The sequence below is a fragment of the Phragmites australis genome, chromosome 21 (assembly GCF_958298935.1).
Source record: "Phragmites australis chromosome 21, lpPhrAust1.1, whole genome shotgun sequence".
In the NCBI taxonomy this organism is placed as follows: Eukaryota; Viridiplantae; Streptophyta; class Magnoliopsida; order Poales; family Poaceae; genus Phragmites; species Phragmites australis.
This window is the reverse complement of record NC_084941.1, coordinates 24,227,941-24,250,171: the sequence shown is the minus strand read 5'-3', so window position 1 is coordinate 24,250,171 and position 22,231 is coordinate 24,227,941. Positions and strand designations below refer to the sequence as shown.

The window sequence follows — 22,231 nt, the reverse complement described above, 5'->3', positions numbered from 1 at the left end:
ATTATTTTTGGAATTTTCTATTAAAAAATATTATTAAAAAAATTCCACACATGCATGTTTCATGCAATGGACCTTTACACTATAGGTCTCTTGATGTGATCTTGCACACTATAGATGGTACGTATTCACATGCATCATTGCCTAGCACCAACATCTTGCATCGATGGTTTTGATCTTAGTTCCCTCCAAACCCTAGTCTTGATCTTTGTCACCGATCGTGTTTGCGACACACCCACACAGAAAAAGGACTGAACACCAGGACTCTGACCGACGCGTCTTCTATTTGGACTCAACGAAAATCACGTGACCCATCCAGGCCCACATGTCCTTGCGCCTGCACGTTGTGGCCCATAGATCTGATCAGGTGTAGAAAATATGTCCTTATGGAAATTATAGCATTTACTTTAGACATGTATGTGATTTTGGTGATTAATGACAGCATAATTAATGGGACTAACATTTATATCAAGTATATGTTTTAGTAGGTCTCATGGATTGAAATTGCATCTAGGCCTTCCAAAGTGAGTTTTGGTGATTAATGATAAACGATTAAGGGACTAATGAGTTTATGAACAGGATTTAGTCCTATTGGTGAATTTAATGGACGATGACATAAAAAAAGAGGCTCGGTTAATCATTAAAATGTTTTAATATCGAAGTCTCCAGATAGTACCAGATACTCTGGGATATGATGTTTCAGCCGGAGTCTCCGAGTAAGACTCTGTCAGAGCCTCTTAGTTTGGAATTAAATATTTAAGATCAGAATCTCCGGACGAGCTCAAAATACTATGTTTAGATGTTTCATACTTATGATAATATATAATAAATAATTATATATCTTCGTTATTACTGTTCACTAGACAAATCAACAGTGATAGGTTAAAATATCATTGTTAATTTATGTTTTCAAGCTACCAATGTCACTTGTTGTAACGAACCACCCCATGTAATGAACTTGATCACAGATGCTTTTATAGACCAATTAGGGGGGCTTATCCAATCAACTCATCTGGTCCCACCTGTCCTTACGTGACGTCCACCGACTGGCCGAGTCCTGCGTTGCTGGTCTTCACGCGCCTGCACGTTGTGGCCCACCTGACTAGTCAGATCTCACGTGGGCTTGCTTGCTGTTGAGCTCAGTAGCTCACTCAAGCCAAGCTGATAATATTCGTGGGACCAATGTCCTGGCCAGCTGCCTGTACGTGTACGGCGCCATCATGGAAGCACCACACCACGCCAGACCACCATGCATGAAGCCACTAAATCTAGGAGAAACGAAGTTCTTCTGAAAAATAGCGAAATAGACATCAAATACAATTCAGTAGGTAAACTTCCTTAAAAAAAGGCTGAGCTTAAATTCGTATACACTGGCGTTCAGTTGGCAACGAAGCGTAAATTTAAAAATATATACATAAAAATGACTCCTTTCGTGTTGAAGACTTGACCAGCCAGCCCACGTGGGCTTGCCTGCTGTTGAGCCCACCCAAGCCAATCGGTCTCCAGTCATATGCATTCAAACGCATAGGCAAACAAACTGCTAAATATTTATATCTCAACTTAAGCAGCTCCCTCCCCGAATAGGCAGCTCCTCCGGCGGGTTCCCTCCCCGATCCATCTGCTCACCGCTGGCGGCTTGCAACGGAAGCGCGAGATCTGAGACACCTTCGGCTAGGAGAGGCAAGCACCACCCTCAGCTTGATCCAAACTGTTTTTTCCTTCTGGTTATGTGATCTTTCCTTCTAGGTACCCACCAGCCAGAGAGATCGATTGAGCAAGGCATGGAGCTCGCGACGGCGGCGCTGGGCAGCCTTCTCCCCAAGCTGGGCACCCTCCTCACCGATGAATACAAGCTGCAGAAGGGGCTCAGGGGGGAGATCAAGTTCCTGCAAGCCGAAATGGAGAGCATGCAGGCTGCCCTTGACGATCAGATTCGTGACCTTGATAAGATCTGGGCGAGGGACCTGAGGGAGCTGTGCTATGACATTGAGGACAGTGTTGACACTTTCATGGTGCGCATCGATGATGCTCCAGTGGGTCCCAAGCCGCGTAGCTTCAGAAGGTTCTTCGATAGGACCATTGGCTTGTTGACAAAGGCCAAGACTCGTCATCATGTCGCCGATGACATTGAAGACATCAAGAGCCGCATCCATGAGGTCGCTGCTAGGCGAGACAGGTACAAGTTTAAAGATATTGCAGCGAAGCCTGACACGTCGACGGTCATCGATCCTCGCGTGTCAGCTCTCTTTGAAGAAGCAGCGAAGCTTGTTGGCACAGATGGCCCTGCAGAGAAGATTTCCAACTTGCTAACCCAAGGAACAGATGTGCAAAAACAGAAGCTAATGGTTGTCTCAATTGTTGGAGTTGGAGGCCTGGGTAAAACGACCGTTGCCAATTTGGTGTATGAAAGGCTTAGGGGCCAATTTGACTGTCGAGCTTTCGTCTCGGTGTCGCTGAAGCCAAACATGAAGCAGATTCTCAGCAGCATACTACGGCAAGTTAGCAAAGACACATGCACCAATGCTGCAGAAAAGGAACTGGATGAACTTATAAGGAGCATCAGGGAATTCCTCAACGATAAGAGGTACATGCATGCATGTTATTATACGCCTAATATGATTTTGTTTTTGAAGGAAGTATGGCTAACCCAACCCCAAAAGTTAGTTGTCGTAATTAACTTGCGTAATACAGTGTTAAATGACAGTAGCCTTGTGTCCTTCGTTACTCCAAATGACCTTCCATCATAACTCCATTACATCACGGTAGTTCTGTGTCGGTGTATTCAGAATCAGGGGTCCTTAAGTCTCGAGGCCAGGCCGGCCATCCACCACATGTCACCATCCTGCGAGGTTAGAAAAAGCTAAGTCCCGGGAGAAAGTGTTCGGGACCGCCGTCTCTGGTTCCCGAGCACCCTAGTTCCCGATGATTTACAGGGTCCAAATATTAAGACCGAAGTGCTCGGGGCTGCACGTGGCAGCCCCCGAGGACTCGGTGCCCCGAAGACTCCACCGAAGTGCTCGGAAAAGAGTGCTCGGGGCTGCACGTGGCAGCCCCCGAGGACTCGGTGTCCCGAAGGTTCGCGCAAGATCATTCAAAGACCCGAAGGGTCCCGTCGTCAGGGTGTCATCCAGTCAAATGCCCAATACCGCATTTAATAGGCACGCGTGGTCTGACATTCTGACATCTTGACATTCTCGGCTGCCCACGCCCCAGTGTCAGACCCTGTCATGCACTGGCAGGGGGGGCGTGGGTCCATTAAATGCACGGGTCCCGTCCCGTTTCATCCAGGTGCCTCGGGATAACGTTGCCAGAATCGAAGCGCTCGGCCTGCCACCCTGCCCTGTCAGAAGAACAAGACAGGGTGGGCGCACCGGGCACCTCTGAGGCTGCCCGGTGGGCCCCTTTCATGGCGCCCCGAGGCTTCCGTAGCGGCTGGTGGTCGAATGCGCGCCGCATTTCTTCACCGCCCCTGTCACCTCGCCAAGATGAAATGATTACGCCTTTCTCCGTGGCACCTTGGCATTCGCATCCCCTCTTTCCCATTCAGGTCCCATTCAGGATATGTTAAGGTCGGCGCACCTATAAAAGGAAAGAGATAGAAAAGAAGGAGAGGGACAGCCCCCGACCACAAGACGACCAAGAGATCAGATAACCAACAATCTCCGGCGAGCCAGGCGAAGGATAGATCGACAGACACTCGAACCAGCTAAAGTTAAGCTAGAACATAAGAGCCTCAAGCTCTTTGTAAACAGTTCTCCTCTTAGAACCAGATACCTACTTGAAGAATCCCTTCAAGGATAAATATAGCACTCATACAGGAGTAGGGTGTTACGCCTCCGTGCGGCCCGAACCTGTCTAAAACCCGGTGTACCCACTAGCCATCGCATTTATTTCCGTTCCCGCTTATTTGCCACACAAGCTTTTCCAGGATCATCCCCCCGGCCGAATCTCTAAAAAGGGGTCTCTCGGGATCCCTGCGACAGTAGTTCACTTCTCCGACAGCTGGCGCGCCAGGTAGGGGGGAATATCCCTGGATTGTTTGTTTCACTTTTTTCTCCACAGGAAAAGATGGCCGGTGGGCACCGTCTCCAGCGTTCCGGCTCCACTTCCAGTAACGGAACGCTGCCCCACGACCGAGAAAGCCCCGTCGCTGCTGCGTGCCCGCGGCAGCCGCCATCCGCGCGTGCGGTTTTTCCCGCCCAAGGGGATAAAGGCGCTGGGCCCATCAGCGCCGCCGCCGCTGCCGACGTACATTTCGACCCCCAGCAGGTGGTCGGGGCCCCGGCCGCCAGGTCCGCCTCTGGACCACGTCGGGCGCCGCCTCGGCGCAGGCTCGCTTTCAGTGAGGCCAGCCCAGGGAGCGCGTTGCTTGCAGCACAAGCTCTCCTCAGACACCCGTCCATTCGGGCCACGCCAAACACTCCGGAAGGCCGATGGATGCAAGATGTCGCCGCTTTGGTCGGCACTGCTCGTCGCCAGGTGCAGGCCGGGAGCCCTCGCGCCACTTCTCGGCACGGTGCCGCCGGAGCCGACTCCTCAGCGGGCAACACCTGCGCGGGCCGAGGGGTCTCCAGGCGGAGCGCCATCCGCCGGCCATGTCTGAAGCCCGGGACCTTCGTTTGCATCTTGACGAGCGAAGGGGCCATGAAGATGGCCGAGTCACTCTCGAGCGTCAGCGGGAGACCTGGCAGGGGGTTGGGGCAGAGGACCAGGCTTCCTCTCTCCCGGCCCATGACCACCGGGGATCCCCGGCTCGCCGCTTCTCGCCACCAAGAACCCCCGCTCGTGCTGCGGGGTACGGCACCGGTTGCCGTGCCTTCACCACTTAGCTCCGCCGGGTGAGGTGGCCTTCCAAGTTCCGCCCCGAGCTGCCGGAGAAGTACGACGGGTCCATCGATCCCGTCGAGTTCCTCCAGATCTACACGACGGCCGTCCAAGCGGCAGGAGGTAGCGAAAAGGTGATGGTAAACTATTTTCATGTTGCCTTGAGGGGTTCCGTCCGCTCTTGGCTTATGAACTTACCCACAGGATCTATCAGCTCCTGGGATGACCTGTGCCACCAATTCGTGGTCAACTTTCAGGGCACGTTCGCACGTCCCGGTTTGGAGTGCGACCTCCACGCCGTCCAACAGCAGGAAGGGGAGACGCTACGGCGATTTATACAGCGTTTCAGCCAGGTTCGCAACACTATTCCGCGAGTGGCCCCCCATGCTGTTATTGTTGCTTTCCGGCAGGGCGTCCGTGATGAGCGGATGCTCGAGAAACTAGGTACGCACGAGATCGAGACCCCTGCGGAACTTTTCGAACTGGCCGATAAGTGCGCCAAGGCTGCGGAGGCCAGGGCGTGGCATGCTCCTCGCCCCGCTTCCGATCAGCCAAGTTCTTCCCGCTCTGATAAGCGGGAAAAGAAAAAGAGAAGGAAGCGCGAGGCAGCTTCCGTCGAGCCAGCCCAAGTCCCCGTTCACAGGGTACCGCAAGAGCCCGATCACCGGCAAGAGCGTCGGCCGGGTGTCGATCGGCGCCCCGTCGGGGCCCCTGCTCGGGCTCCTCCTCGGGCCTCTGTTCCCGCGAGGGCCCCGGCACCGGCTAGGGCGCCAGCTCCAGCAAGAGCCCCGGCCCCTGGCCGAGCTCCTATTCCAGCGAGGGTCCCTGCTCCCGCGGGGTCCGAGCCAGGTAAATGGTGTCCCATACACCTGACCAGATGGCACGACCTCACGAAGTGTCGTACGGTTAAAGGACTCGTGGAGCAGCGCCAGAGGGAGCGCGACGAGTCCTGCGGAGGAGGCGATACCGAGGTCGTTCCCAACAACGCCGAGCTCGGCTTCCAGGAGCCAGAGCATGCGGTCGCCTTCATCGACGGGGGCGCTTACACACCCTGCTCGCGCCGTGGCATCAAGGTCATGCGGCGCGAAGTGTGCTCGGCAACCCCGAGCGAGGAGGCCACAAGACCCCTGAGGTGGTCGGATGCTCCGATCACGTTCAGCATGGCCGATCACCCCGTCAGTACTGCAGCCGTGGGACGGCTACCTCTGTTTGTATCTCCCACTATCTGCAATGTTAAGGTCGGCAGAGTGCTGATCGACGGTGGTGCCGGCCTCAACCTCCTTTCCAAAGAGGCTTTTGAGAAGCTGCAAGTATCTTCCCGACGCCTAAATCCGTCACTCCCCTTCTGTGGAGTAACTCCCGGGCACTCCCTGCCCCTCGGGCAGGTTGAGTTGCCTGTCACGTTCGGAAGCCGGGACAACTTTCGCACGGAGTGCGTCCTCTTCGATGTCGCGGAGCTCCCTCTCCCCTACAACGCCATCCTCGGGCGTCCGGCGCTCGCCAAGTTTATGATGGCCGTGCATTATGCATACCTTACGGTTAAGATGCCCGGCCCCGCAGGCTTTATCTCCGTGATCGCTGACTCCGGTGGCGCTGTCTCCTGCGCCGAACAATCATACATGGCCCTGGTCTCAGCACAGGCCGAGGTTGATGGCTCTTCAGGGGCCCGGGGACCCTCTTCATCCAGACCCCGACTCGCCGCCGACACCTCTGTTCCAACGAAGGAGGTCGAGGTGGGCGAAGACGCTACCCAGGTTATCCGTATCGGCAGCGACCTGGGCAGCAAATAGGAAAGCGCGCTCGTCGCCTTCCTCCGGGCTAACGTGGACGTGTTTGCCTGGCAACCGTCCGACATGCCCGGGATCCCTAGGGAGGTGATCGAGCATCGCTTGGCTGTGCGTTCGGACGCCCGCCCAGTGAAGCAGAAGGTCCGGCGGCAGGCGCCAGAGCGCCAGGAGTTTATCCGCGAGCAGGTCCGCAAGCTCCTCGACGCCGGATTCATCCGAGAAGTCCTCCACCCCGACTGGCTAGCAAATCCAGTCATCGTTCCGAAGGCCAACGGCAAGCTTCGCATGTGCGTGGACTACACCGACCTTAACAAGGCTTGTCCTAAAGATCCTTTCCCCTTACCTCGAATTGATCAAATCATAGATTCAACTGCGGGATGTGATATTTTGTGCTTCCTAGATGCAAACTCTGGGTATCACCAGATTCGTATGGCCGTAGGGGACGAGGAAAAAACTGCTTTCACTACCCCGGTGGGGATTTATTGCTACATATCAATGCCTTTCGGCCTGCGCAACGCTGGATCATCCTTCCAGCGCGCCATTCGTATCACTCTTAACTCGCAGGTTGGCCGCAACGTCGAGGCTTACATCGACGATCTCGTGGTCAAAACCCGAGACCGCGCCACCCTGCTCGAGGACCTTGCCGAGACTTTCGACAGTCTCCGCTCTACCCGCCTCAAGCTCAACACGGAGAAATGTGTCTTCGGGGTGCCAGCGGGCAAGCTCCTTGGTTTCCTGGTCTCTGGCCGAGGAATCGAGGTCAATCCGGAGAAGATCCGGGCCATCGAGCAGATGCGACCCCCGGTTCGACTCAAGGAGGTCCAGCGCCTCGCCGACTGTATGGCAGCCCTCGGACGCTTCATCTCCAAGCTCGGGGAGCGAGGGCTCCCCCTCTTCAAGCTTTTGAAGAAATCCGGTCGTTTTGTCTGGACGTCGGAAGCCGAGCAGGCCTTCTGCGGCTTAAAGAAGTACCTTACCTCGCCACCCGTTTTGGTGGCTCCCTCCCAAGGTGAGCCCCTACTACTTTATGTTTCGGTCACTCCACAGGTCGTGAGCATAGTGCTGGTGGTGGAGCGCGACGAATGTTCGGGGCCGGGTGCTGGGTCCCAGCTCCCAGAGGCCCCCGACCGTTCACTTATCCTCGCGGCTCCCCCTGGGCAAGGGGTCGAGCCCGAGCACACTGCTCTTCCCAGCCAAGGAATCGAGCCCGAGTGCCCGGCCAGCCCCGACCATACCGCCGACCCTGGAGGCTGTGGCAGCCCCCCGGGTGGGGCCATCATTCGGGCCCGCCGGGTACAGCGACCGGTGTACTTCGTCAGCGAGGTCCTTCGGGAGGCCAAGACAAGGTATCCCCAAGCTCAGAAGCTGCTCTATGCCGTGCTCATCGCCTCCCGGAAGCTGCGCCACTACTTCCAGGCGCGCAAAGTCTCGGTGGTTACCACTTATCCACTGGGACCCATTCTCCGGAACCGGGAAGGCACCGGGCGCGTTGTCAAATGGGTAGTAGAGCTGGCGGAGTTCGACTTACACTTCGTCAGTCGCCAGGCAATCAAAAGCCAGGCGCTCTCCGACTTCTTGGCAGAATGGACGCCCGTCCCCTGCGTCGTCCCAGAAGAGGTTTCTGCCTATCCCGGGCACGACGCGCCTGGGTACTGGGTCATGCACTTCGACGGCTCCCTCTCGCTGAAAGGCGCAGGGGCCGGAGTGGTTCTCACCTCCCCAACGGGTGAAGAGCTCCGGTACGTCGTACAGTTGCAATTCCGCGCATCCAACAACATGGCGGAGTATGAAGGTCTCATCGCCGGCCTCCGAGCTGCGGTGGGGCTCGGGATTCGTCGCCTCCTGGTCAAAGGGGACTCCCAGCTGGTCGTCAACCAGGTGTCCAAGGAGTACCAGTGCACGGATCCTCAAATGGCGGCGTACGTGGCCGCAGTCAGAAAGCTCGAGAGACGCTTCGACGGCCTCGAATTGCGGCATATCCCTCGCCGCGACAATGCTCCGGCCGACGAGCTCTCTCGCCTGGCCTCATCACGTGCGCGCGTACCTGCCGGAGTCTTTGAAGAAAGACTCGCACGGCCTTCCGTCCTGCCTGCCGAACAGGATGAAGGGGAAACCTCGAACTCAATTCAGGGGACCCCGGCAGTGCCCTCAGTGGGAAGCCCCGTCAGGGCGCCGCCGTCCGGCGAGTGCGCTGTGCTCGCCGAATGTTCTCAAGATGCCTCGTGGATGTCTGACATCCGAGGGTACTTGAAAGAAAAGTTCCTACCCGAGGATGAGGCGACTACCGAAAGGGTTGCTCGGCAGTCCAAACGCTATGCCATAGTAGATGGGGATCTCTACCGACGTAGCGCAGGAGGTGTCCTCCTGAAATGCATCTCTCGGGCAGAAGGCGGCGATCTTCTCGCTGAGGTCCACGAGGGCGAGTGCGGTGGCCATTCATCGTTCCGCACGCTGGTCGGGAAAGCCTTCCGGCAAGGTTTCTACTGGCCTACAGCTCTCCAGGATGCTTCCGAGCTGGTTCGGCGCTGCAGGGCGTGCCAGTTCCACGCAAAGCAGATTCACCAGCCAGCTCAGGCTCTCCATACCATTCCTCTGTCATGGCCTTTCGCGGTCTGGGGCTTGGATATTCTGGGTCCATTCCCCCGAGCAGTCGGGGGCTATGCATACCTATATGTCGCTATCGACAAATTCATTAAGTGGCCGGAGGCGGTCCCAGTCATCAAGGTAACCAAAAGCACGGCGCTCCAGTTTATCCGCGGCATCACTAGCCGCTTTGGTGTCCCCAATCGGATCATCACCGACAACGGCACCCAGTTCACTAGTGCCTTGTTCGGGGACTATTGCGAAGATCTCGGCATCAAGCTTTGCTTCGCTTCCGTCGCTCATCCTCGGAGTAACGGGCAGGTCGAGCGCGCCAACGCGGAGATACTGAAGGGCCTCAAAACCCGGACCTATAACGTGCTCGCTAAGCACGGGAAGGGATGGGTAGACGAGCTGCCAGCCGTACTGTGGGCCAATCGGACTACGCCAAACCGCGCCACCGGGGAGACTCCCTTCTTCCTCGTCTACGGCGCCGAAGCAGTCCTCCCCTCCGAGCTCACTCTGGGCTCCCCTCGAGTGCATGCATACTCCGAGGGTGAGCAGAGCATCAAAGGCGCGACGACGTGGACTACCTGGAAGAGCGCCGACGGCTTGCTGCTGTCCGGGCGGCTCGGTACCAGCAGAGTCTGCGGCGTTATCATCTGCGCCATGTCCGGGCCCGATCTCTCGAGGTGGGGGATCTAGTTCTCCGACGCGTCCAGTCGCGCGAAGGAATGAATAAGCTGTCCCCTGTGTGGGAAGGTCCCTTCACCGTGATCGCGGTCCCCCGGGCAGGTTCTTTCAGGTTGGCGACGGAGGAAGGACAGCCACTCCCGAATCCGTGGAACATCGAGCATCTTCGACGCTTCTACCCGTAGATGGTCGTGCTCGCAGCTTAGGTCAGCAAGGCCGGGGGCTTCTCCCCGCCCGAGCAGTCTGAAGGCTTCGCCCCGTGGGGTAAGTCGCTGTCGCCCAACCTTGTAAATATTACACATTCAGTATTTCAATAAGCAATCGCTATGTCAAATTTGTTTCTCTGGATTTCCTGTGTTTAATCTGTCTGGTGAGGTGCTCGGTTGTGCGAGAAAAAGTTCGCTCTCTCATTTTTCCCCGTTGACAAAAGAATCCCAATCGGTATACATGCGAGCAGTCGCCGCTGGCTTACGTCCGACATGGTAGGCTGTGGTATTCGGTGTCGTGGCAGGCTCCCGGGCACTAACCGGGTTTCGGGGCGCCCTGGGTAATCCCATCACTCGAGCTGCTCGAGTAGGCCAGAGCTCAGGCCCCTGGAGTGGGCTGTCGGTGCTCGGTCTAGGCCTGTCATACCCGGACGCCACCGAACCATAGGACCTCTAGGTTATGCCTCTGTCCGCTCTTGTTCGCCGGTTTGAGTATTCGAGAGGTCTCGGGTCAAAAACAAGAGCAGTCTATAGCAAGTACCGCACTAACAGAGCGCACCAGACAAAGAAATTCTATATTCTCTCTCTAGTCACAAGCTGGCAATCACGAGCAGTTCGGCCGCGAGGGCTTCAATGCCTCGGTCTCTGGTCGGCCCCAAGGGTTTTCGGGTGGTCCTACCACTTAGGCTTGGGTGGTTGAGGCCGCCCGACCCTAGGAGCCTCGTATGCCTCTGGGCACTCGGGCGCTCCGTTGAAAGAATCAAGTCCCCGGGCCCCCGAGCTCGGAAGCACACCCCTCCTGGATCGGTTGGCCGGAAGGCCGACAGCTGTCCGGTGAGTGGTTATATTCAGACAAGTTTGTTTTCAGTAAATTTATGTCCTCGAGCCGCTCTCGAGGGCTCTCGCGGTTTAATCTGTTCGGCGAGGTGGTCTCCTCGCACGCAAAAACCCTGCCGCGTGTCTACTTTTTCCCAGAACGACAGAGCGGTTTGCAGAAAAGAGTAGCGTGCTTGCGATAATGTCTGACCGAAGCCCTTCGTGGTCGTCGTGGTGTTCGGTCCGCTTTTATGGACCCCGAGCACTACCGAGTCCTCGGGTACCCTGGAGAATCCTATCGCTCGAGCTACTCGGGTAGTCCGGAGCTCAGGTCTCGGGGGCAGGCTGTCAGTGCTCGGTCCGGCCCGTTTCAAGCCCGGGCACCACCGGACCGCGAGGACTCTTGGTCACATTCTCGCCCGCACACGTCTCTCTTCTACTAACTGGGTGGTCGCAAAGTGAAAAAGTGTTCATTAGGCACGGCGTGTTCCGAGCAGGATCGATCTATCTCCCGGGCAAGGGAGTCTGTGTCTTCGTTTCTTAACCTAGGCAGTGCGGACTCGCGAAAGCTCGAGGGCTGGCCGCGCCAACGTCAGCAATCGGAGCAACTTCACTTCTCGGGGATGGGAAGGTCGGGAACGGCCCGACTAAGTACTCCCCGGGACTTCCAGGCAGAATACCAGAAGAAACATCAAGCATACAGAGAAATTGGAGTTGCGAGCCCAAGGAAAAGCTGCCATTATATTCACAAGACATATACAAGGCGTTTTCCAAGAATTCATTCCTAATATTTACATCCATTAAGACGGCAAAAGAAAGACAAAAGCTACAAAAGATCTAGTCGGCGGCAGAAGCGTCGGCTGAATCCTCTGAGTCGTCCCCAGGGGCTGGCGGTGGCGGCGCCTCTCGCCTGAAGCCGGCCGCCACCACAGAGGCGGTGCCCCGGACCGCTGCCCGGGCGGCCTCCTCCTCAGCCTCGACCACTCCCTCCCGCGCCGGCTCCAATGGGAAGTTCGGGTCCCTACTTCGGTAGCAGGCCAGGACGTGCTCGGCCACGGCATGTGCCAAGCCACGCCCCTCCCGGGCAGCAAGTTCCTGGACTGCCCAGGGCAGGGTCTCGAGGCGCTCGCAGACCTGCTGCAGCCCCAACACTTGTCGTGCCGGACCGTCGCCTTTCTTGTCGTCAACAAGCCGCCCAAGACCACCCTTCTCCACGGCCCGTCGCATCCGCCGGAGGATGTCCTCCAGCATATGCTCAAGGTTGACCCGCGAGACAAAGGCGGTCTCGAGCTTCTCCTTGGCGGCCCGCAGCTGTGCCTCGAGTCCCTGGTCCCTGGCCGGACCAGAAGAACCGCCAGCTGCGGCGGGGACAGCAGCCTGCTTCGCCTTAGCCACCATCTCGGACAAGGCGCGTTCACGGGCGGCCAGTTCCGCCTCGTGCTTCGCATTCTCCTTCGCCCTGGTAGCCGCGGCGGCTGCCGCAGCAGCATCTTCGCCCTCTCGGCGACTCAGTTCGCCTTCTCGGCGACTCAGCTCATTCTCCCGCCGGGCCAGCACATCCTCCTGCTGGACCACCGAATCCTCCCGGGCACCGAGTTCAGACGCCGATAGCTCGTTGTCTACTTCTCGAATGGAGACTTCCTCTTCCCAGCGCTTGATTTCTTCTCTGATCTTCCGGAGGTCGTCTTCCCAGCGCTGGAAGTCGGCGCGCGTCTTCTCGGCCGCGCCCTCCCGGCGGGTCAGCTCGGCTTGCCGCTCCTCCGCAGCCTGCTCCCGGGCTGCGACTGCCACCTCCCTCTCCTGCGCCTGGCCCATCCTGGCAAGGGCCTCGGCAGCTTGCTGCCTCGACGCCTCGGCCAAGCGGGCAGCGTCTTCTCGTTCCCGCGCGGCTTCTGCCCGCGCGGTCTTCAGAGTTTCTCGTTCACGCGCGGCTTCCGCGCGGATGTCTTCTAGGAGCTTCTGCTCCCGCGCGGCTGCCGCACGGGCCTCCTCCTGGGCGCCCGCCAGCTGCGCCTTCTCCAGTGCCAGGCGGGCGCGCTCGGCCTCGAGCTCCCCCTCCTTGGCGTTCACCACTGCACCCAGCCGCCCAACCGCTACTTGAACGCCTTCAATGGCGGCCAGGAAAAGATCGGCGGGCTGACCGGGCACCGATGGGGCCCAGGCTTCTCCGCAGAGTGCCTCCAGGGGGGCCGAGCTCTCCGCAGGGCCTTGCGCCGCCATCCGCCCCGGGCTCTGCCTGCCCGGGGTAGGCTCCGCCGGAGCCAAGGTCTCGGATGGCGGCCGCGTTCCCGCATCGGCCGCCTTGTCCACCGGCCCCGGCAGAGCATCCGCCTCCACCGTTATCCGCCCCGGGCTCTCCGCGTTCGGGGTAGGTTCCGCCGGCGCCCTTCTCGTGGTCGCTGCCTCCGCCTCTCTCCCTGAGGCCGCCACGTCAATTGGCGCCTCCGCCGTTCCTATGCCGGCCTCCGTTGGCGCAGCGGGCGGGTTCGGCTCTGGCCCCGGCGCCTGTTCTCTCTCCGTCGCAGCAACGCCTGCGGCCGGCCTACGGGAGACAAGTGAAAATCGTCAAAACTTAGTTCGGGCCGAAAATGCCCATGGAAAAGCAAGAAAGAAGACTCACCGATACCGCCATTTGGCCGCTGGGAGCCTGATGTCCGGGTCCGGTGCCGTCGGTCCGGACTACGCGGGCCACGGGCGCCGTCGTGCGAACCTCGGGTGCCGCCGCACGGGTCTCGGTCTCCGCCGTGCAGGTCGCAGGCGCCGATGCAGGCCCCATCCGCACCAGGCGCGGCTCCAGCACTGGAAATGCCGTCGCTGCCGTCGGCGACGGCGGAGAATCCGGCACTAGGATCAAGGCCCGGGGTCGTTTTCCCCGGTCTCCCGGCGCCAACTCCTCAACAACTTCAGTGGCGCCCTCCTCTCTGGCACGACAGCTGCTGCTTGCGGCAGCCCCGTCGCCAGCCAGCGCCGAGCTGCCAGCAACCTCCTCGCCAAGAAGTTCTTCCAGCCCGGGGAGTTCAGAGACCTCGGGACTCCGGCTTCTTGGCCGGTCCACGGGCCCTTGGCGTCAAACTCCGGCAGCAGCCTCATGATGGCCACCCGGTTGGGATTGGCGCAGAGCGCCATATCCGGCCACGGGAGCTCCGCCCGGCTCATGTCCTCCGTCCCGGTGATCACTCGGGTCATCCCTCGCAGCTCCGCCTGCCCCAGATCCCAGCCCGCCAATCTGGGTCCTGGTGATATCCTCCGGCCCGGTGTAGAACCAGCTTGGTCGGGCCCGCTCTCGCAAGGGCGCCAACCGACGGCGCAGAAAATCCACCACCACCATGACGGAGGTCAGCCCGGACTCGCGCAGCTCCAAGATGCGCTCCAGCACCGGCTTCAGCCTCGCGTCTTCTGGCGGCGGCGCCTCCCACGTCGATCGCCGAGGTTCCGCCGCCCTCTCTGGCAATTCGAGGCGCTCGTGGGGGTCGATGTCGACGAAGAACCAGTCCCGCCGCCACTGCTCCCACTTGCTGCGCAGCACCTGGGGAATGTAATGATCCCCCAGGCCTTCCCGGAGCCGAAGGTTGCAGCACCCCGCGACGTCCACCGTGGAGTGCCCCCTCTTCTTCCCCACCGGCCGGAGAACGAAGAAATGGCGAAGCAGCGTCGCCGACGGCATCACCCCCACGAACATTTCGCAGAGATGCGCGAAAACCGCCAACGCCACGACGGAATTGGGGCTTAGGTGCGCCATTTGGATGCCGTACGTCTCCAAAACTTGCAGAAAGAAGGCGGAGAACGGCGGCACTAGCCCCGCCGCCACGAAGGAGGTGAAGAGGACGGTCCGCCCAGGGACGGTCGTCGTCGGCGTCAGAGTCGCCGGCCTCACCGCCACAGCACCCTCCTGACCCTCCGGCACCAGCAGCTTCTTAATTTTATCGGCCGCCTCCTCGTTCCTCAGGCGAGACTCCGGCAAGATGCTGTCCAAAGTCCTATCCCGGCGTCCTCCTCCAACCCTCGTCATCTCAACAGGGTGGAAGGTGTTTTTTTTTGGTGGAGAGGAGGGAGAAGGGAGAATGCTCCGATCGCCTGGGATTTTCCTGAGGGCTTCGGAGCACAAAGAAGGCAGGAGCGCAAGTGCAAGAGAGCGTAAAAAGGGGAACGGACCGATCCGTTCCCCCTTTTATATCTCAAAATTCGAAAACTGCCGCCCGAACGGTTCGCTCGGCGAAGCGTCGCCTCGATCGGCGCGACTGTCAGGCGAATCTCCCGCCGATCGCGCAATGTCAGCGGTTGCCAGGCGTATTTTCCTCGATCTGCGCGGCGACCGCGCGTGCCGCCCGTATGGTTATCATACCCTTCGGAAGTTGTGTGGACATGCGTCCACTCATTTTCCCGTTGGAACATACTTGAGGTCTAGGTCCGCAAGGCCCCCCCCCTTGAAAGCTTGCCACATGGCGTCCGCGCCAGCCTTGGCCTCGGTCGCGACGAAGGGCCCATTCGCAGTCTCCGTCCCATCGGCTACCAACGGGCCCGGGGGCTACTGTCGGTGTATTCAGAACCAGGGGTCCCTAAGTCCCGAGGCCAGGCCGGCCATCCACCACATGTCACCATCCTGCGAGGTTAGAAAAAGCTAAGTCCCGGGAGAAGGTGCTCGGGGCCGCCGCCTCTGGTTCCCGAGCACCCTAGTTCCCCGATGATCTACAGGGTCCAAATACTAAGACCGAAGTGCTCGGGAGAGTGCTCGGGGCTGCACGTGGCAGCCCCCGAGGACTCGGTGCCCCGAAGACCCCACCGAAGTGCTCGGGAGAGAGTGCTCGGGGCTGCACGTAGCAGCCCCCGAGGACTCGGTGCCCCGAAGGCCTCACCGAAGTGCTCGGGAGAGAGTGCTCGGGGCTGCACGTGGCAGCCCCCGAGGACTCGGTGCCCCGAAGGCCCCACCGAAGTGCTCGGGAGAGAGTGCTCGGGGCTGCACGTGGCAGCCCCCGAGGACTCGGTGCCCCGAAGGCCCCACCGAAGTGCTCGGGAGAGAGTGCTCGGGGCTGCACGTGGCAGCCCCCGAGGACTCGGTGCCCCGAAGGCCCCACCGAAGTGCTCGGGAGAGAGTGCTCGGGGCTGCACGTGGCAGCCCCCGAGGACTCGGTGCCCCGAAGGCCTCACCGAAGTGCTCGGGATCGAGTGCTCGGGGCTGCACGTGGTAGCCCCCGAGGACTCGGTGCCCCGAAGACCCCACCGAAGTGCTTGGGAGAGAGTGCTCGGGGCTGCACGTGGCAGCCCCCGAGGACTCGGTTCCCCGAAGGTTCGCGCAAGATCATTCAAAGACCCGAAGGGTCCCGTCGTCAGGGTGTCATCCAGTCAAAGGCCCAATACCGCATTTAATAGGCACGCGTGGTCTGACATTCTGACATCCTGACATTCTCGGCTGCCCACGCCCCAGTGTCAGACCCTGCCATGCACTGGTAGGGGGGCGTGGGTCCATTAAATGCACGGGTCCCGTCCCGTTTCATCCAGGTGCCTCGGGATAACGTTGCCAGAATCGAAGCGCTCGGCCTGCCACCCTGCCCTGGCAGAAGAACAAGACAGGGTGGGCGCACCGGGCACCTCTGAGGCTGCCCGGTGGGCCCTTTTCATGGCGCCCTGAGGCTTCCGCAGCGGTTGGTGGTCGAATGCGCGCCGCATTTCTCCACCGCCCCTGTCACCTCGCCAAGATGAAATGATTACGCCTTTCTCCGTGGCACCTCGGCATTCGCATCCCCTCTTTCCCATTCAGGATATGTTAAGGTCGGCGCACCTATAAAAGGAAAGAGATAGAAAAGAAGGAGAGGGACAGCCCCTGACCACAAGACGACCAAGAGACCAGATAACCAACAATCTCCGGCGAGCCAGGCGAAGGATAGATCGACAGACACTCGAACCAGCTCAAGTTAAGCTAGAACATAAGAGCCTCAAGCTCTTTGTAAACAGTTCTCCTCTTAGAACCAGATACCTCCTTGAAGAATCCCTTCAAGGATAAATATAGCACTCATACAGGAGTAGGGTGTTACGCCTCCGTGCGGCCCGAACCTGTCTAAAACCTGGCGTACCCACTAGCCATCGTATTTATTTCCGTTCCCGCTTATTTCCCACACAAGCTTTTTCAGGATCATCCCCCGGCCGAATCTCTAAAAAGGGGTCTCTCGGGATCCCTGCGACAGGAGTTCACTTCTCCGACATTCTGTGTTTAACATTTCGTTAAACTAATTGAAGTTTAACCTTGTTTTGTTAGTTAAAGAAAATATTATGATTAACTAATTAATCAAAGATTAATACTAAGCACACTATTAATCATCTTAAATGCTGGAGCAGCACCTCGTACACATAGCAGCCACATACAAGTACCATATCTGGTGCTTGGATCTCTGATCTTAATCGTGCACCAAGTTAGGCCTTATTGCCAGGGAAAACAGAGTAGTCATGGGCGCATGGCCAGTGGCAGCCATCTGCAAGCACCAGGATGGAGAAGGTTAGCTTTGGTAATGATAAGGACGATGAGGAAGAGGTGGCGTCCAGTCCAGTCTGGTGTGGCACATCCTGACAAGCTCCTCTCGATTACCAATCAAATTCGTCCATTTAACTCCATTTAAATGGGTTTCACTCCATTTAACTCCATAACTTCACATCAATGATGTTTAAGCGTGTTCAATCATAAATCATAAATTTTTAATGCTATAATGTTATCATGCCAAGTAACTTTTTTTTACTGTTTGTATTGTAGCTCTATTATAATTTTTTAGATGAAGACCTCTATTATAATTGTAGGATTGTATTAACTTTTACCAAATATGCATCTGACGCTCTTGCAAAACTATAGGTACTTCATTGTAATTGATGACGTATGGAATGAAGAAGCATGGAAATTCATCAAATGTGCTTTGATTGACAACAATCTTGGTAGCAAAGTTATTGTGACAACCCGTAATGTTGGTGTGGCTAATTTGTGTTCTGTTGATGGCGCTAAATATGAACTAGATCCTCTCTCTGATGCGGATTCCAAGAGGCTGCTTTGTAAAAGGATATTTAATGAGGTAGAGGGAATTCATTCTGAACTGGAGGAGGTAGCAAAGAAAATTTTGAAGAAGTGTGGTGGGGTACCATTAGCTATCATTACTATAGCTAGCATGTTGGCTAGTTTACCAAACCAAACAAAGTTTGAATGGTACCGCGTATACAATTCCATGGGTTTTGGACTTGAAAATGACAAGACTCTGGAGAGCATGCGAGTGATATTATCTCTTAGTTATAATGATCTACCTTGCTATCTTAAGCCTTGCTTACTGTATCTGAGCATGTTTCCCGAGGATTTTGAGATCCCAAGACTTAGCTTGGTACAGATGTGGGCAGCGGAAGGTTTCATTATTGAAGAGAAGGGGAGAAATCTGTATGACATTGGAGAGAGATATTTTACTGAGCTTGTTAATAGAAGCATGATTCAGTCGGTAGTAGTAGGGATCGATGGAGATGGCATGGAAATAGGTTGCCGTGTACATGATATGATACTTGATCTCATCAGATCCCTTTCAGCTCAAGAAAATTTTGCCATCATATTACAAGGCCCACAGCCCATATCTCCAAAGTGCACGATTCGACGACTATCACTGCAAGGTAAAGAAGATAGCAAGGAAGAGCAAGTCACACAGCCAACAAATGTGAACATGTCCCATGTGAGGTCAGTCATTGCATTTAATGATGATGTTTTCGAACGGTGGCCACCTTTGTCAAGGTTTTCAGTTCTCCGTGTTTTGTATTTGGCATGTTTTCCCTGGCGGTATATTGATCCTAAGCATCTAGGGAGTTTGCACCACTTGAGATATCTGGCACTACGAGGTAATATTGAAGCAGAGGTTCTAGAAGAAATTGGAAACCTACAACTTCTGAAGACATTGGATTTGCTGGACTCATTCGTAAAAGAACTGCCATCAAGTATTACTCGGCTAAGACAACTTGAGAATCTGATTATTGGTACTGGTTTGAAATTGCCAGATAGGGTTGGGAATTTAATTTCCCTGCAAGAGTTGGGATGGCTTGATGTGATAGAATCACCAAACACTCTGGCTGAGCTAGGCAATCTTACACAACTGAGGGTGCTGAGAATATGGGGATTAGATAATATTATTAAGGTGAAGACTTTTCTCCAGAGCCTATCGAATCTACAGAACATGCGCACTCTAGTTCTCAATAACATTGGAGCGCAAGACTCCATAGATTTAGATTGCATGTCAGATCAATGGAGGTGCCCTGCACATATACAAGACATTGAAATAAACAGTGATGTGAGCTTGTCTCGGTTGCCACGGTGGTTTTCCACCCTCTCTGAACTCTCCTGCTTATCCATCAATGTTGGGGAGCTAAGACAACATGATCTTCAACTGCTTGGAGCTTTACCTGTGCTACGCTTTCTTAATCTAGAAACGGACTATATCGCTGAAGAACAGCTGGTGATTGGTATTGATGAGCCCTTCCGCTCTCTAGCAGAGTTTGAATTTCAGCAGTTTTCACGATGTTGGTTGGTGTTTGGTCAAGGAGTGATGCCAAGGCTTCAATGGCTTCGGTTATACTTTCGGGTACAGAAGAGAGAAGGTGGTGGATTTCATATTGGCTTGGAGAACCTGACTTCCCTTAAACATATCATTGTCACAGTTGACTGTCATGGTGCCAGGATCAGGGAGGTGGAGGATGTAGAGACCAAGATCAGGGATGTGATTGAGATCCATCCCAACCATCCAACTCTTGAGCTGTCAAGAGAATATCAATTTGAAATGGAACTGGAATATCAAAGGTAAATCGTCTCCCCATTGAATTGCATGTATACTTGCTCATTTTTTTTTTTCTGATGTATCCTCACTTTTCCAATTGCTGATATGCCTGGCGATCAGTAGCGACGATGAAAGCGACTTGCTGGCTTCTGACGATGAAAGCGACAATGGTAGTGAGGCTTCAGAGCAAAGGTAACAAGTTCATCTCCCATAAACTCCCATGTATAGTTGCTTCATTCTTTCCTTCAATTTGATGACTTATCCTTGCTTCTCCTTTTGCAGTCAAGCCTGACGAACGATCGGGATTGGCAGGCTTCCAAATTTTATTCAATTTCTGGCATTAAAACATTAGCTAATAAATAATCTTCCTTGGATTGCATCACTATAATTTTATAGATTGTTTGTGCCATCCTGCCCTGTTTCTATTGCCGAAGCACCAAGCTGTTTGGGTTGCCCATTTCACTTCAGCTCATTGTTTTCATCCATATATTTCGTTTCTTTTTATCTAGCACCAAACACATTGATCCTTTTATATATAAAAAAAACTTGGTTATGGTTGAAAAATGTTCATCCCTTGCCATCCTTAAAAATTCTCCTTTTTTTGAAAATCTCCTCCTTTGCTAAGTTTGAAAAATGATTTATTCCATTGCTACCCTCAAAAAAATTCCTACTTTGTTATGGTTGAAAAATAAATCCCTCCTTCGTTTTCCTTTAAAAAGAAAAAAAAACTTTTCCTTTAGTTATTATGGTACTCCGACATCTGTCTCGCCCAAACCTATGCTGCACCTGCACCATGTTCACCTGATTCCTCAGTCCAACGTCACCTGCACAATTGTTTAGTAAGTTCCACCATATTCATCTTAGTATTGTTACAGTTGTAGCTCAATTCCTCCATGATACTTTTGTCATTTGCAACAAGTACCCCTGATTCATTTCATTGTTTTTTGCTATCTGCTATGGCCCTGTGGGTGAACATGAATTGCTAAATAATTAGCTGTCCGTTTGTGTCATAAGATAACTAGCTTACCTTTCTCCTCATGTGGTTATATGAAATGAGATCTTGATTTAAAATCCTTATAAATGTAATGTATTCACGAAAGTTATGGGCATAAAAGAAAAATTACAAGTAACTACACATCCCGGTACCAGAAAATTATTTTATGTGGAGTCAAACTACAATATCTTTTGCAATTTTGTTTTTATAGTTTACTTTGTTTGTCTATTTGAAGAGACTCGTTGTACTTTTGAATACATTAGGCATGTACCCTTGTCTCTAGCAACGTATCTATATGATGGATATAGATGCATTACTTTGCTAATATATGTTTGATTATTTATATATATTTCATAGAGTATGTAAAACTGATAGCCACACTTGTATACATTGGGAACTTGAATACTATTATAGACAATCTTGGTCAGACTCTATTATTTGAACTTGGTGGTTTAGTTTTCATGATTTATGGTAATATATAACTAAGGATACATTTTTTTTTAATTTGACTAAGGATATATTTCAATACGGCAAGATGGAGTAACAGTGATTGTACTTATCTCTCTGGCATTGTCTTGACTGGGACAATATTTGAAGATCATAATTGTGTTTATCTGGAAAATAAAAGACTCGCTCACTCATTATATTTCACTATGTATAGTGAAGTTTGATCACATGTGATATTTCGATGAGTACTATCTTATAGTCATGTTGACTCTATTCTTATATTCAATGTGTGTTTTGCAGGAACAAAATAATGGGTCAATTTATCACTTATCAATGGTTTATGGGGCCGAGATTTGTAGCATCTTCCAAGAGATCCTTTTACTTTGTCCGAAACTTTGACAATTTACTGTCACTACATCTTTCCAGATGTTGACCTGAACTTGTTTGTTTAATGAACATGTAATTGTGGATGATGTTTTTGTTCTACTTTTGACAACTTTGAATTCTCTGTTTCTATGGAGAATCATTTACATATTGAATGTATGGCTTGTCCTATGTGAAAATGACATTTAGATGTGATGGCGGGGAAATGGGTGGGAACCTGCCTCCGCGTCAAAAGAGACAAGTTTTATTTTAATTTGAATTTACCACAGACAAGAATAAAAAAAAAATCAGGTATTACAAGTACATTACTTCTTGAATTCATACATTTATATAGAAATTCAATTAATTACATCTCCATAGAGAAAACTTCTGATTAAGAATTCTAACAAAAAGACATAAAAGGAAGATTAGAACATACGGCTATTATAAAGATATACCCCCTCTAGTCCAAAATAAGTGTCGTTTTGGGTTGTGTGCAGTCAACTGTTTCAAACTTTGGCTATAAATTACTTTTTATGTATTGAGTTTGGATACTTAAAAATAACACGGGTAGATTTGTCTCAAAAAGTACTTTCATAATAGTATACACTTCCTATGTTTTATCAATATATTATAACAAAAAATATTAGTCAAAGTTGTATTTTAGAGACTGTATCGATGTCCAAAATGACACTTATTTCGGACTAGAGGGAGTAAAAGAAAATTGTATTCAATCTTAGTGTCGAT

General features: G+C 53.9%; 1 protein-coding gene across 3 annotated transcripts; it reads left to right on the top strand.

Annotated features, from left to right (window-relative positions):
* The first annotated feature begins 1,551 nt into the window (after nt 1–1,551).
* Nucleotides 1,552–21,635, top strand: LOC133903732 (disease resistance protein RGA5-like). 3 transcript variants are annotated; one of them, XR_009907334.1, is made up of 6 exons: nt 1,552–1,677; nt 1,755–2,581; nt 17,739–19,703; nt 19,801–19,872; nt 19,963–20,519; nt 21,422–21,635. XR_009907334.1 is itself a non-coding variant. In XM_062345175.1 (4 exons), exons 1-4 carry the CDS (start codon nt 1,779–1,781, stop codon nt 19,970–19,972), a joined length of 2,850 nt encoding a protein of 949 aa, XP_062201159.1. In that variant the 5' UTR covers nt 1,587–1,778; the 3' UTR covers nt 19,973–21,635. The 3 variants fall into 3 exon arrangements, 1 of the variants encoding a protein (XP_062201159.1); XR_009907335.1 differs by having other exon boundaries at nt 1,585–2,581; nt 19,804–19,872; XM_062345175.1 differs by having other exon boundaries at nt 1,587–2,581; nt 19,963–21,635.
* The last annotated feature ends 596 nt before the right edge of the window (nt 21,636–22,231 follow it).